Below are 15,265 nucleotides of genomic sequence, written 5' to 3' on the forward strand. Positions count from 1 at the left end.
GTGGGGGAACTTTTGTTTGATGGCATGATCCCCAGGCAAAAGGGGATGGGGCTTTTTTGGAAACTTGGTTCTCTGTGAAGCAATTCCTGTTCCCTGCAGTTAAAGTATTGCAGAGCAACAAGGAAGGAAGTTGGGGAAGTGGAAGTAGAGCGGTGGAATTGCAGTGCAGTTGAAAAGCTTTATTCAAACTCCAGCATAATGTTGCAGTTTGCTGTTCTTGCCCATGGTGGAGTTCTAGCTTCATGTTCATGGAGTTCTAACTCCATGCTTCTAAACTAAGTCAGATAATGCTCTGCATTCCCAAAACTTCATAAACCAGTTTATTGCCCGTCAGATGCTACAGCTGGACTCCAGCAAATGATTAACAAATACTGTTGTGCTTGCTTCCCTTCCTGCAGCTCTAACCGTGATCGGAATACATTGCCCAAGAAGGGACTAAGGTAATCGTCCTTCTACCCCACCCCTCATTTTCCTGTTGCTATCAACTGATGGTCAAATAAATTAGTGGGCATGGCATACAGTATGATGTTGCAGTAGGCGAAACCTGCTTTTCACTGTGGTCATGCTAACACAAGATGACCAGTTGAAGAAATCTCGGTGTTCCTCGCAAACCAACACTATATGTTATTTTGAGCATGCTGTTTATCATCCTCTTAAACAGGGTACTTAATATTCTACATGCTGCAGAGTAAGATCCCAAAGAAAATCAATTAACCATGGTGGTTCATAAAAGCAGCCCACCCTGTTTCTGTTCAAAGCAAACCAGTCTGGGGATCTGGTTACATCTCTCACTTCTTGGTCCTGTTGCAAGACTGTATATAGGAAGGCTAGGCACAGCTTTCCCAACTACTGTATGTGGAGCACAAACTATCCTGGGAGCCGTTTGCTGTGAACAATATTGAAGTTATTATTTATTTTTGTTTATAATGGCCATTGTGGTGTTCTTTTTTTTTTTTTAAGCACTTTGGTATTGCGGTATGATGAATGTTCTGTATGTGCAAGCATTTTAACTTGCCAGATGGAATGATCCCCTCTCTCCTCCGCCTGTGCACTTTTCTGCCCCCCCCCCCCCAAATGAAACAATTTCAGAAGTGTAGAGGAAGCCTTGTTGAACAAGCAGAAGTCCTTGCACAGGGCTTCTTCTGGCAGGGCTCATTGGGTGAATCCTGTTTAAAGTCCTCAGTTAATAAATGATGTTCACCAGAATGAAATACTCTGCAGAACTCTATAGTATGGTAGCATTTGCTGTTAACTGGCCATGTTCTAGAGGGCATAATAAATTGGACAGTATATAAATGGCTTCCATTGACTTTTTGTAGCTGTGTTCAGATAGTTACGGGGTGAATGCATGCACTGAAGTCCAAGCCTGAACAGGTTTACTCTGAAGTAAGGCCCAAGGTTTAATGAGACTTAATCCTAAATTAAATGTTCAAAGAGCTGTGGCCTTGGTTTATCTATTTTCTCTCATGTCCTTTGGAAAGAGTACCTTGGATGGCAATCTGCTTTTGAAAGATCTGATTACCTTGTTAGCACTGAGTAATCCACACTTTCTTAGCATCACCATTGCTATACAATTAGGTGCTCCCAAGCAAAATTTAGAATTTCTCTTACTATGACTTCAGGAACTGGCTACGTGAGTGATGTTAAGCCTAAGCCACCATAGTTGTTTTATGGCTACAAAATTCCTCCAGTCTTCCTTGTTCTACTTCTCTCTCCCTTAATTTTGGCAGATATCAAATCCAGTCCCAGGAAGAGGCCAAGGAGAGGCGGCACTCCCACACGATTGGAGGATTGCAGGAATCAGATGATCAGTCTGAGCTGCCTTCCCCTCCTGCTCTCTCCATGCCATTGGTTGGAAAGGCACCACTCACTAATATTGGTTAGTTTCTCTTGCCTTCTGTTTTCCTGCAGGGGGAACTTTTGGAGACAGGTGTTCTAAGCCAGTTGAAGCTGATGCTGATCTATACTTTCTGAGATCCTTTCCCTTAATTTTCTTTCTTCTGAGATGGCACTGCCAGCTCACCCAAAACCGACTCCAAGGTCAGGGGCATGAAATCAGAGATGTTAAGGGGTGGCCTGGTGCAAGTGTTTACATTTTACACAGGTGCAGATTGGTTTGTGCAAGGAATGGTGTACATTCAAAGATTCTACCCTTCTTTCTTTCTCTCTCTCTCTCTCTCTCTCTCTCTCTCTCTCTCTCCCTCCTGGCTGCCACCCCTGAGTCTAGTGAGCCCTCTGTTCCTACACCCCCATTCCTGCTTCAAGCAGCTCCATCTGACTAGCTTGTCCTCCCCTCCCTCCTTCTCCTGCAGTGACCCCCACGGCAGCCAACACCCCGAGGATCACCCGCTCCAACAGCATCCCCACCCACGACTCCACCTTCGAGCTGTACAATGCGTCCCCCATGGGCAGCACCCTCTCCCTGGCAGACCGGCCCAAGGGCATGATCCGTTCGGGCTCCTTTCGCGACCCTGTGGATGATGGTGAGAGTCCTGCAGCCAGCCAGGAGGACAAGAGTCTCCTCCACAGTAATAATGGTGAGAGGGATACGGTTGCGACAAATTCTGTCTGTCAGGTCTTCTCAAGTGCACACAGGTGTACCTGGCAGGTGGGCTGGTGCAGCTGTGGGAGCTGCTTCTTGCTTGCAGGGGAGCAAGATGACATGGCAGAGCTGGGGACGGGAGGTGTGAGTGGGTGAGATCGGTAACTTTCAAGCATTGCTTTCTCCCTCCTGCACTTCCAGCACCACGATAAACAGGATGTGGGAGGCAGGCACTCTGCCCATCGCCCAGTGCTAGCTTGCCATGGGGCAGAGACAGCCACACCTCTTTTTAGGATGTGTGTCCACACTGCATCTGTATAAGACTTTAAAATTACTCAAAGCCAATGAAGCACTATGCTAAATAATAATAATAATAATAGTAGTAGTAGTAGTAGTAGTAATAATAATAATAATAATAATAATAATAATAAATTTTATTTATATCCCGCCCTCCCCAGCCGAAGCCGGGCTCAGAGCAGCTAACAACAATAAAAGTAACACAGTTTACATAAAATCACAATCAGTTAATTGAAATGCATTCTAAAATCAATTCATTCTAAAATCAATTTAAAATCAAATTAATGGCAACCATTGGGCTAGAGTTCTGTGAGGATTACCAAAGGAGGGGGTCAGACTGTGCCTTGGCCAAAGGCCTGGTGGAACAGCTCTGTCTTGCAGGCCCTGCGGAAAGATTGCAATATAGTTCAGGTAGTGATAGAACTGATTTCCGTTGGATTGTGGCAGGGAACTCCCTCAGCCAGGGTCTCCACCTGGGTCATTGCTGATTCCGTGCCTTGTATTACTTCAAGTTCAGGGTTTTTATTGTTCCTGATGTGCTGCGTTAAAACGTAGGTCTTTGTGCTGAAAACAAACATTGAACGCCTGTGCTAGCTAAATGTTTTCACATTTCTCTAGGAATGTTGAGCCTTGGCTGGGATGGATGATCCACCCATGCAGGCAAGGAATCTTGCCCGTTTCTTCCAGGACCGAACGCTCTCCCGATCCCTCAAATTTTCCGTGTTAACTGTTAAAGAGAGCCTCACGTCGACTCTTGGTGTTGTGGCCCCACTTCTTTGTGCCTCTAGGTTCTCCCCTTGCCCCATGTACACTGATGCCCCACGGTGAGGAGATGACCCCATGACACGTGTCTTCTCTCTTGTCTATTGCAGTTCACGGATCTGTGCTGTCCCTGGCGTCAAGTGCTTCCTCCACTTACTCCTCAGTAAGCTGTGCTCCCTTCATCAGCGGGCCTGGCCTGCCCTTTGCTTTCTCAGTGCTGCAATTCTGGCAGGCCATCCTTCCCTCTCTTCCCCAAACCCTGGATGTTCCCCTGCTGCAGTCTTTTCGAGTGATGGGGTGCTGTGCCGCTCTTTCAGGGCTTTGCGTGTAACCATGTGGGGAGGGGGGAAGGCGTGGCAGAAATAAGCTGTTGTCGTGTTGCCACAAGAAGCGTGGTGCATGTGGAAAGATTGCAGCGGAGGTGCTGGCTTCTCTGCATGGCTCCTCGCCTTTGCCTGTGAGTGCGCCTCTGCTACTTATGCCCTAACCGCCTGCCTCTCTCTGTCTCTCCTCTGCCCCACCATGTGCTGCCAGGCTGAGGAGAGGATGCAGTCTGAGGTACAGTAAGATTCTCTCTCTCTCTGTCCTCCCTACGGCTGCTTTGCTCTTGACCCATTGGTGGAGAGCAAAAGGGTCTATCTTGCTCCCTGACTCCTCCCTTTCTTTCTCCCTGATTGTAGCAAATCCGCAAACTGCGCCGTGAGTTGGAGTCATCCCAGGAGAAAGTGGCCACGTTGACATCCCAGCTTTCGGCCAACGTGAGTTGCCCTGTGTTGTTAATCTGCCGCAAATGCTCCTCTCTCATAAACAAAATTTTGAATGATGTAAATTAAAGTAGCATTCAAAAATACCAAAGGAAAATGGAAGGCTAAAATAGGGAAGGGGGGTGTGGGTCAAGGTGTTTCGACCAAATAAACAGTGAATACAAATATATGGTGTGATCACATTTTACACAGGGGTTCTGCATATAGGGTGTTTTGTTTGGGGTTTTTTGTTTGTTATTTATATTAATTTTTGAATATTTATTTTTAGGTCTTATTATGATTTATGTGGAAATGGTTTCAGTTTGGTTGTGTGCTTTCTGATGTGTTTTATTTATTGTTTGTGGCTTTTGTTACATTTGTAATTATGTAAACCTTGTCAAGTTGTGAGCCACCTCGAGCATGTTTTTTTTTAAGTACGGAAAAGTGGCATACAGATAAGATGATGATCTAGCTCAGTGGGTTGGAGCATGGCGCTGATAATGCCAAGGTTCCAAGTTCGAGCCCCGCTGCGTATTCTTGCATTGCAGGGCTTGGACTAGATGATCCCCAGGGTCCCTTCCAACTATGCAATTCTAGGATTCTATATACACAGAAACATGTATACCCAAACCCTTGGAACTAGCCCTGCATGAGAATTCCCAGCCTTCCAGAGACAAAGTGCTGAACCCCTCTACCCAAGCAAGGCAGGGAACTTAAACCCAGCTTTCTGTATTCAACATGGAATAGGAGCACCCTCTAGTGGATATTCAGTGTTTTGCTAGCTCAGTGTCTCTAAAACGTCTTGAGCTTGGGTCTTAGAATAAAGGAGAACGATAGATTGTATCTTTAATCTATCACAGCGGCAACTGCCTATTCCACTGCATAATGAGTAAATATTATTTCATGCAGTCGTGTGAGTGCAGCCCCTTCCTGTGTACCAGAAGTCACAGGATCAGAGCCCAGGGGACTAATTAAAAAGCTGCCATTAGAAAGGGGAAGAGAATTAGAAACACCATTAGAAAACACCATTAGAACAAAGTCACAGCTTTCCCCAGATCAGAATGGGGCAGCCCAGTATGACTTAACAAACCCAACCTGAATCACTGAGGATCCTCTTGCTAAGGAACATCCAACTACTCACGTGTTTTGGTTGGTGTGTGGCTATAGGATCCACCAGCCTCAAGACACTGTCCTCACCTGAAACTTTGCCCCCTTCACTTCAAGTTTTACACACCTCCCCGACGGGGACCCACTCCACCTTGTTGAGAACTACTGTGTACAGAGTTGTAGTTTTCGAGGCATCAGCCTTCTGCCATATACTTCTGCTGTAGAACCGCAATCCCTGATGGGAATAATGGGTTTAATTAGGAGCTCCCAGTATCTTGTGCTGCCTGATAAGCAATTAAGAATCTACAGAGCTGCATTAATACGAGGCCAGATTATGTGTCTGTTCTGAAGGGCAGTTGCTCTCCAAGTAGTGAAATATCATTCCCGTCATGCGCTGTGTGGTCTTTTTGTAAGTGCAACTGAATCCGTGCAAATGACCCGCTTCATGCAGATCATGTGCTCTGCCACTGACCTGTGGGTCCCTCTGATTCCTGTTTTCTTCATATAATTCTGTTCCTTGTACTGGCATGTGGGCATATCACCCCTTTTCATTTTCCTTTCCAGGCGAACTTAGTAGCAGCCTTTGAGCAGAGCCTCGTGAACATGACTTCCCGTCTCCGACATCTTGCAGAGACTGCGGAAGAGAAGGTGAGTTTGAGGCAGTTGGCAGGGTCCACGGCTGACCAAGGTGCTGAGGCCTGCCCTACAAAATGGCTTGCTGTTGTTTCCTTTCTCCCACCTCCCCCTAGCATAGGTTTGCAGCAGAGCAATTAGTAAAATAATAAAACGCAAGGCATTCATCAGTTATGCATCACCTTCTAGGACACTGAGCTGGTGGACTTGAGGGAGACAATTGATTTCTTGAAGAAAAAGAACTCGGAAGCCCAAGCTGTTATCCAAGGGGCCCTGAATGGAACAGACATTACACCCAAAGGTGAGCGCAGCCTTCAACACACACTCTCCTGGTGGATCTTTGGCTATGCAGCTGCCGAATGGTGGATTAGAGACATGGTGGACAGGATTGATTCCTTTTCCTGCTAGGAGCAAGGGAGGGAGCAGTTAGACATTGTGGTGTGGTGTTTGGATAAAATGCACTTTCACTGGAGCCAGTTGGAACACACACACTTTTACTGGTCTTTTAATATTTGAAGGGAGGTAAAGCAAGCAGCAGCCAGACGTAGGGCTGTACTGTGTAGGTTCTATGCCCAACTTCCTCTTTCTCCTTCCCAGACATGGAGCCCTTGGTAATGAGAGTGGGAGAGAGATGGGGACGCCTCATGCTTTCAGTCTCCATAATGTCACAATGACTGTACTTGTGTGTGGCTTCCTCCTTCTTTGTTCTGAAATTGGAGCTCCTGGTTCTATAGATGGGAGCAGCCATCGTTACCATTGTGCTAATGGGAAAAACAGTACATTGGTAAAGGCAGCTAAGAGTTACACTTCTCTCACTGCCTTCTGGCATTGCACTGATGGGATGAAATTCCAGAGGAGTGGAAGGATGGGGGAATGGAGTCATGGTGGTCCTGAACACTAGAAACTCCTGGGTATTTATTGACAAGACTGGATGAGCATGCCCAAGACAAGAGACCAAGCCATCATCGAATCTGAATACATGCAGCTCCTCATCTTTTCTTATGGTCCCCAGATCTTGCCTGTCCCCAGATGCTGCCCCTATGTGCTCCTTTCCCTACTATTCCCACTTCCTTGGGCCCTGCCTGACCTTAGATAAAAATGTTAGATTTGATTTGAGGTCTAGCCTGGGAACAAAGTACAGAGAAGACTCTTTTTTTGCTAGCTGTGTTTGGAACTGATGCTAAAAACAGAGAGGTGGTAGCTGATTACCTGGGTGCCTGCAAGAGCTTCCAGTCTGTCCACAGGTTTTGAATGCATCTCTCCCTCCTTCCCTTCCCTGTGACTCTCCAGAGCTGCGTATCAAGAGGCAGAACTCGTCGGACAGTATATCCAGCCTGAACAGCATCACCAGCCATTCTAGCATTGGCAGTGGCAAGGATGCAGATGCCAAGAAGAAGAAAAAGAAGAGCTGGGTAGGTCAAGGAGGAGGGGAAGTAATTTTGGGATCTACGTGGGGGTGAAACCCTGTTGTGTGTCTTGTCACAGTAGCTAGTATAATGGCAACTGGGGTTTCAGAGCTACTTGGCTCATGGAAGTACTATTGACTACTTACAGCAGATTTCTCTGCGAAAGAAACTAGTTTGCATCTTTATTGCTCTTGAGGCCCAGTGGGAATATGCTTTAGCTCCCAAGCTAGATCCACTGGTAAGTGATAGGCGTCACTCATGAGGCCCATTAGACTTAATCATGGTATGGATGTGGTAGCCTAAAAGGGAGGCAGGGATGCTAACCTAGCAGTGATGGGATCACTAAAAAGAAAGAAAGCTGAGATGATGATGATGATGATGATGATGATGATGATTACAACAATACCACATGGAATTAAAATGTTTCTAGCATGCTTTAAGTTAAATGTCCTCTTTCCCAGACATTCAAACACCCCTCCAGTCTGAATAGCCTTAAAGCATTGGGTGTTTTTGTGCTCTCCTTCCAGCTGCCTATTTTGACTCAGAAATGAGACCAAAGGAAGCTTCCAAATTTTTAAGCTTAAAAATATTGGGCAGTGGGATGGGGAGTAATTTGACCTGAACCTTTTTAGGAACATTTTAAGGTGCATATTAAATAAAGGTTTTGACTTTTAAAATTAATATTGCCTCACAGCTGGTTTTGCATGGCAAGTTTATGACTTGTGCAGCTGATGTTACTCTTCCTTTCCATTTACGCTAACCTTGCTGCCCTGCCTTTCCCCACTGCTCCCTAAAGCGGAGAGAGGCCACTCGCGCCCAACTCTCAGCTCAGTAGGTGTGCCGTCCTCTTAGGAAGGCTGGTGTAGAAGATTGTCCCAGTTTCTCTGTACTGCCTTGAGCCCCCACCCCATCCCCGCAGCTTGTTACAGGCAGGGAACCTGAGCTGAACGCATGATTAAGTCTTGCTGTGTTCTTTTTCCCCCCTTTCTTCCTTCAATGCTGACCCCCCAACCCCTTTTTTTCCAGGTGTATGAGGTAAGCTTGGAACTCCCTTCCCCACCCCCACCCCTCCCTTTCACCAGTCCTTTCCCTGTGTCTTACTCCTGACTGGTCACTCCATTGTGTTGGGGACAGCACAGCACTCGTGGAACTAACCATCCCATTTGCTCTCGCACTTGCGCTGCCAAGCCACACAGGAGGGGCCACTGCACTGGTGCTGCGGCAGGGGTGGGGTGGGGAGTTTCACGCCCCTTTTTGACATGGCCCTGAATCTATACCTAATGCTGCTCAGTCTTAACAGCTCTCCTAAAGGTCTAGAAAGCCACTGGGAAAAGGGGTTCCAAGAGTGGATTTTTGAGGTACTCAAGTGGAGCAGTTTAATAATAATTCATAGTTAGTATCCTACCACTGCAGCAGTTTGGCTCTGTCCTGTACCTCAACACTTAAGGGAGAGGTGTGGGTTTTTTTAAAATTCCTGTCCCTCAAATATTTATTTGGTAACTGCAGGCTGTACGTACCGTCATCCTCCACACTCAATTGTTGCAAGAGGAGGACACGTATCATAAGAATATTGATGAATGTGTTTTAGTACCATCATTTCCCATGCTGGGGAATTGTCTATTTTGTTTCCTTTGCAAATCGAGCAGTTTCTCTTTTTGCTTCTGTCAAGAGAACCTTCCAAATTCAGGAACTGTTGTTTGCAGACATCGTTTGTGCCATAATGCAATCTGTTCCACCCTGAGAACTTGTTGAAGAGTGGGGTATAAATCCCTTACAATTAAATGAATTAATGAATTAATGAATCCACACTCAGCAGTTTGGCTGTGGCTTCCAAATCCAGTATAAACTTTGTTTGCATTTCTTTGTCTGTCTAGAGCAGACAAGGTTTCATTGGGCCATAAATTCCCAGCATCCCTGATCACTGGCCCTGCATGCTGAGAGTCCCAACTTCTGGGGTCAGGGATACAGGTTCCCCATCCGTGTTCTAGAATTGCACTCCTTAACAGCACACTCCTTTGCATGCACATTTGTTCAAAAGTAAGCCTCACTGAACTCAGTGGGTCCAACTCCCAGGTAAGTGTGTACAGGACTGCAGCCTAAGTGGCCCAGATGATGAGATTCAGTGGAGCATGACACCCACCCACCCACCAATTTCTGCCACACCATCTCATAGCTGCCACAGGTCAGAGCATATCAGAGAGCTGGAAGATAGAAAGTGATTTCTCACATGTACAACATGACAAGTGTTCTTTGAAGCCACCTGTAAGGGTAGCAGAGGTTCAAGCTCTGAGACAGCTCCAGTCCCCTGGCCTCTTGTGTGCCCTCAGACTGGCTTGTGAGGTGGGTGGTTGGGAGGGAGATAGAAAAACCCAGTTCCAATAGTGCCTCCACCCATTACAGTGGCTATTCTCCCTGCTACTGTCTCAATACATGTGTGGATTGATGCCTGTTTTGTGTGCATGTTGCATGCTCCGCCTGAGCATTGTTGGGATCACAAGTTGACTATTCCTCTCAAGAGCAAAGCACACAGCTATGTTGGTCTTGACTCATTTCTCTGGCTTCTTCCTTTTCTGCAATATTGATTGAACCATTACATGTTAGAAGAAGAAGGGCTGCTTCTCTGTAATCTCTCTTCAGCCGGATCTTGAGTTGCAAGATAAACGCATCCCAGCCTAATTCCATTCTGTTAATAATTGGGAAAGAGTTGCATATTTGGTGGAGAAGGAGAGCAGCCTGCCATTCTTACTTGTAGGTTTGGCAGGCTCTGAGGGTTGGAATGCCAAAGGAGAGGTGAGCTATGAAGTGCTCTCTCATTGTATGAATCTGCTGTAAGCAAGTCAGGTTGGGCACATACACAAATGCCACCCGAGTCAGGAGAGCTCCTAGTTATAGCACCAATGATCAGAGGCAATATTGCTTGTTGTCTTCCCTGCTGCTATGAGTTCTTAGAATGGAAGGGACCCCAAGGGTCATCTGAGCACAGGGAGTTAGATACCAAAACATCTAGAAGTTGGAGGAAAAGTCCTACCATGGTAGTGGGTACAATCCTTTGTGAGATATGAAGTTATTCCACTCACCCCAGTGGTGTCAGATGCCTCTATTAGTTACAGCAGCTGATACTTGGAATGTGAGACAAAAGGAATGTGACATTCTTGTACGAATGTCACATTCCCTGGGTAGCAATTTAATTAATTAATTAATTAATTAATTAATTGTACCCCACTTTTCTTCTATGATGGAACCGAAGGCACACATAGGGCTTCCATCCAGGCAGTGGCCAGACCTCCATAGCTTCAGCAAAGTTGCTGATGATGAAAGGGTTTGGGGTGGTCCACCTTCTCTCATTATCTACCCCTGCCCACAGGTTAAGCTATAGTGCTCTGAAAAAGCAAATTGAGTAAGCAAGGATGGATGCTTGGGAAGTATAAATGGGCTTTTGCTCTTTCCAGGTAGGGCTACAGTTACTGGTGTGAGGAGAACAGCAGCTAACTTTGGGCTCTCTTAACCTAGTCCTCACCCTCCCCTAAAAATGCAGATTTGCTTCGAGAGGTAGTAGTGATAGATTGTGAGTAGGTGTGCTGCCCACAGCAATCACCCCCTCCCCAAGCCAAAACCTTCTCTACATAGTGGCATGCAGTGCCACTATTTGTGTGCATGGGTCAAGCTGCCAACTATAGTAGGCCACCACCACTCCTGCCTATTTAGAAAGATGCAAGAAGCCTGGAACACTCTGAATGAAAGCATATATCCTTTTGCATGACAGTGGCAGCACTTCAGTGCATGGACTCAGCTGGTCGGTGGCATGTTGCGCTGGCTATTAATTGTTCTGCATGTTTGGACAAGTCCATGTCTTAGGCTGCTAAACTGCCCTTGCTTCCTTCCATATTAGGTAGCGTAGGATATTGTATTTTACATTCTCACTCAAGATATGGAAAGAGAATCTGGCCTGTGTCTCCCTTCACAATCTTTGACAGATCACTTATCCTTTAGGAACCACAGGCCATGCCTGTGTTTTGTATGTTCCTTGGTTCCTCCTTATATATGTGATTTAAAAGTTCTGCTTCCCCCAAGGGCTCAGATTTTTGGTTACCAACCATGAGAGCTGCTGGGTTTTTTTCCTGATAGGAATAATAATATGGAATCCTTTTGGCTTCCTTGCCAGCAGTCTTTCATAAGTGACATAAGTGATTTTGCTCCTTGGCATCTCAGAGCCCAAGCTGTGGAAGTGGCATGCTTGGAAACAGCATGTATTGCTGCCGATTCCTTGTTCTGAGCACTCTGGAATCTACTACTTGGTTTCTTGGGGAGCATAATTAGGATGCACTTAACGCAAATTCGATACCTTGTGTCACCTCAGCTACCTTTATGTGCTTGCATTCAAGTTCTTGAAAGCCTGCTCAATAAAGGTAGATTTTAAAAATATCTTCCATTCTGACAGTGCATGATTATAGAGGGAGTAGGAATTCTAAGTTGCCTTAAAAGTTGTGGGTATGGATCAGTGATTAATTAAAACCAGGGGGATGGCTCTGTGTATATACTTTCTTTAAATAGGTTTTGTGCTTGGAGAGTATTACTGTAAAAAATAGTGTCCTCTGGGGTGATGGGGTAGTATTAGAGCTTGGGTAAGAAGCAGACCAAAGGGGAAGCCAAGTTTCTGAGTGTCCTGAAAACTACGAACTGTTCACAGCATGCAATGTAACAGAGGTTAGATGGCACAGGCTGCCTCTGCCACCTCCTTGCCCCATGGTGCAGCATCCTCTGTTTTCCAGCAGTCAGCCTCAGAGGGCTTTTTCAAACTTTTCTCACTTCTCCATTTCCCCCTTCAGTTGAGGAGCTCTTTCAACAAGGCTTTCAGCATCAAGAAGGGCCCAAAATCTGCCTCCTCCTATTCCGACATAGAGGAGATCGCCACCCCAGATTCTTCTGCGCCATCGTCCCCCAAACTACAACATGGATCCACGGAGACAGCCTCGCCCTCCATCAAATCTTCCAACTCCTCTTCTGTGGGCATTGATAACACTGAGTAAGTCCACTCTCCAGGGAGTGAAGCTAGGGGTGGCTGCATGGACAAGTTACACCTGGAAAAACTTAAGTCTGCTATGCCTTGTATCTGATCATATTGTACAGTATGCTGCAGGTGGCCTCAGGTTCCTGAAACTGTGATATGAACAATAAGAACCTTGTGGGGAGGGCACTAAACAGGTGGCTGAGTGACCATTTGTAGAGCACCTTTTCCAGTAATATGTATGCACTGGAAAGAACTCGTGCTCTGGCAGGAGAGGACAGCAGTGAGCAAAGATTCAGAAGCAGCACTCCTCAGCTAGCCCAGGCTGGCCCATCCGGTTGCTACCATAGTCCTTGCTGGTGCTTGCAGACTTTTCCTTGCACCATGTCTAAATTTCTATTCATCCTTTGCACAGGCTGTTCCAGGCCAATGAAGAAGAGGAGCCTGAGAAAAAGGAGGTCTCAGAGCTGCGCTCAGAGCTGTGGGAGAAGGAAATGAAACTGACCGACATACGTTTGGAGGCCCTAAACTCTGCCCATCAGCTGGACCAACTGCGCGAAACTATGCACAACATGCAGGTGGGCATGATGTGCCCTGAAAAGCTAGCACCTCTATGAGGCTGCAGATCTTTGGCTATTGCTGGGTCTCCATGCTCTTGACAGCAATTTTCTAAGCATTTTCTGTTGGTCAATTTGTTTCTTTCGCAAAGAGACAAAGCAGGCTGCATGAATGCCCTTCAATTGGCCCGGTGCCTGCTGGCAAGACACCATCATGAGACAGGTTACAGAAAAGATGGGGAGCCTGTGATGTTCCAGATGTTGGACTCTCCACTCCCATTAGCTCCAGCCAGTGTAGTTGATAGTCAGGGGATGACGGGAAAGGGACCCTTGGGTGGAATTTGGCTGTGAAAAACTCTTTTTCCAATGTGCAACCCTTGGGGAATGCTCTGTCTGTTAGGATTTTCTGCTGTAGTCTCCTTTTTAGGCTGTGGGAAGCCTTAATGTTATCAGCACTCTCATTCCTGCCACTGCTGTCTTTTCATTCCCTGTAGCTGGAAGTGGATCTATTGAAAGCTGAGAACGACCGGCTGAAGGTGGTCCCTGGGCCCTCGTCTGTGCCAAGCTCCATCCCAAGTCATGTCTTGAGCTCATCTGCCGCCTCTTCCCCAAGGCGCTCTCTAGGGCTCCAGCTCACTCACCCTTTCAGTCCCAGTTTGACTGATACAGGTATGAAGCAGAGACAGAGGCACAGAGAAAAAGGCCAAAGAGCTTTTGATACTAGTTCATCTGCTATTGCAAAATCTCTGCTTCTGTTTTTTCAAGATATTTTCTTTGTGGAACAGGGATGGGAAAGAGAGGTGAGAAGGAAGATTTGAGATCATCTTTGGATGGGTTGTGGGGGCAGTGGCCCAGTTGTGCCTTGCATCAGGAATTTGGAGAATGGGAACCCTTTACAATATACTTGCAGAAACAACAAAAAAGTGGGATTCGTTGGCAGGATTTAAATATACATTTACAACTTTATTTACAGAGAACAAGATATATATTTAGTGAGAACAGAACATTATGCATAAACAGCAGAACGTAACATTTGATGTAACAAACCAGAAATGGAAGTTGGGGGAAGTCAACAGGGAAGGGGAAAAGTAGAAAATGGATGCTAAATGAGACATTGAATAATTGTTATGAGAAAAGAAAATCAATAAAAATTATTTTTTTAAAAAACAAACAATAATGGCACACCCCCCCCCCCCAAAAAAAGGAATTTGGTTACAGTGCCATTTGGTCACATACTACAAATACTATGTTGATGCCATTGCTTTATTGACAACTTAGTGGGAGAACCTACAAGGGGTGAGACTAGGTCCAGGGCAAGAGAAGAGATGCTTGACTGAAGACTAACAGGCGGTAGTTCTTGTGCTGGAGAGAGAGAGAAAAGTTGTATCAACCAAACTTGGAGGAGGATGTCCTGGACTGTATAGGGGAACCACTATGGCAGAGTCCAAAAGACACTAAACTGTAGGATTATAGAGGAAGGAAATATTTCACTTTGACACATGGGGATTTGTGGCAATACCATCCTATGTCAATGGTTTCTACTTCTGCACAGTGTGTATACTTATTTTCCCCTTCTCTAGAGCTTTCGCCAATGGATGGCATCAGTGCTGGCACCCAGAGGGATGAGGTGACACTACGAATTGTAGTGCGCATGCCACCTCAGCACATCATCAAAGGGGTAAGCATCAATGGAAAAGTGGGGAGAGGCATTATCCAGCTGCAATGTATGGTGTGAGGACAATTCTGAGTTGATCCAGTTTCCATTGTAAACTGGTAGCAGCAGATTCCAAATCTCAGCCGCTTTTATATCTTGCTTTTGGCTTCCAGGACCTGAAACAGCAGGAATTCTATCTCGGCAGTAGCAAAGTGAGTGGGAAACTGGATTGGAAAATGCTGGATGAAGCAGTCTGTCAGGTATTCAAGGTGAGATGCTAACAGCAACTTTGTAGCTGTGATAACATCTTCAGAAACTTCATTCCACATTTCTGGGATGCTGAACCAACTTCTACACCTCTTACCCTATCCTGCATAGCATACATGGTTCTCTTTCCCCTCATTTTATGCTTGCAGCAACTCTGCAAGGTAGGTAAGGGTAAGGTTATGTAGTGGCTGGCCCAAAGCCATCCAGGAGCAACTCCCTTCTCACAGCCTCTTCTAATGACTTCCAGCAACCCGATAAAAACTTTTTGGCTTGCCCAGACATCTGGAGGTTT

The 15,265-nt window shown here is 46.0% G+C and overlaps 1 protein-coding gene across 12 annotated transcripts in view; it reads left to right on the forward strand.

The window, feature by feature from the left end:
* The window catches only part of NAV1 (neuron navigator 1), a 278,232-nt gene that overhangs the window by 239,852 nt on the left and 23,115 nt on the right, over positions 1–15,265 (forward strand). For 6 of the 12 annotated variants that reach the window (XM_081009762.1, XM_081009772.1, XM_081009768.1 and 3 more), the window contains 14 exons: positions 399–440; positions 1,731–1,879; positions 2,313–2,537; positions 3,712–3,764; positions 4,136–4,159; positions 4,282–4,359; positions 6,016–6,099; positions 6,274–6,385; positions 7,375–7,496; positions 12,317–12,513; positions 12,911–13,073; positions 13,547–13,721; positions 14,633–14,730; positions 14,880–14,975. In XM_081009762.1, the coding sequence (XP_080865888.1) occupies positions 399–440; positions 1,731–1,879; positions 2,313–2,537; positions 3,712–3,764; positions 4,136–4,159; positions 4,282–4,359; positions 6,016–6,099; positions 6,274–6,385; positions 7,375–7,496; positions 12,317–12,513; positions 12,911–13,073; positions 13,547–13,721; positions 14,633–14,730; positions 14,880–14,975 (1,618 nt within the window). The remainder of the gene's footprint in view (positions 1–398; positions 441–1,730; positions 1,880–2,312; positions 2,538–3,711; positions 3,765–4,135; positions 4,160–4,281; positions 4,360–6,015; positions 6,100–6,273; positions 6,386–7,374; positions 7,497–12,316; positions 12,514–12,910; positions 13,074–13,546; positions 13,722–14,632; positions 14,731–14,879; positions 14,976–15,265) is intronic. The other 6 variants (XM_081009771.1, XM_081009765.1, XM_081009764.1 and 3 more) reach the window with 3 other exon arrangements.

Source organism: Podarcis pityusensis (genome assembly GCF_964106645.2).
Source record: "Podarcis pityusensis genome assembly, chromosome: 6".
In the NCBI taxonomy this organism is placed as follows: domain Eukaryota; kingdom Metazoa; phylum Chordata; class Lepidosauria; order Squamata; family Lacertidae; genus Podarcis; species Podarcis pityusensis.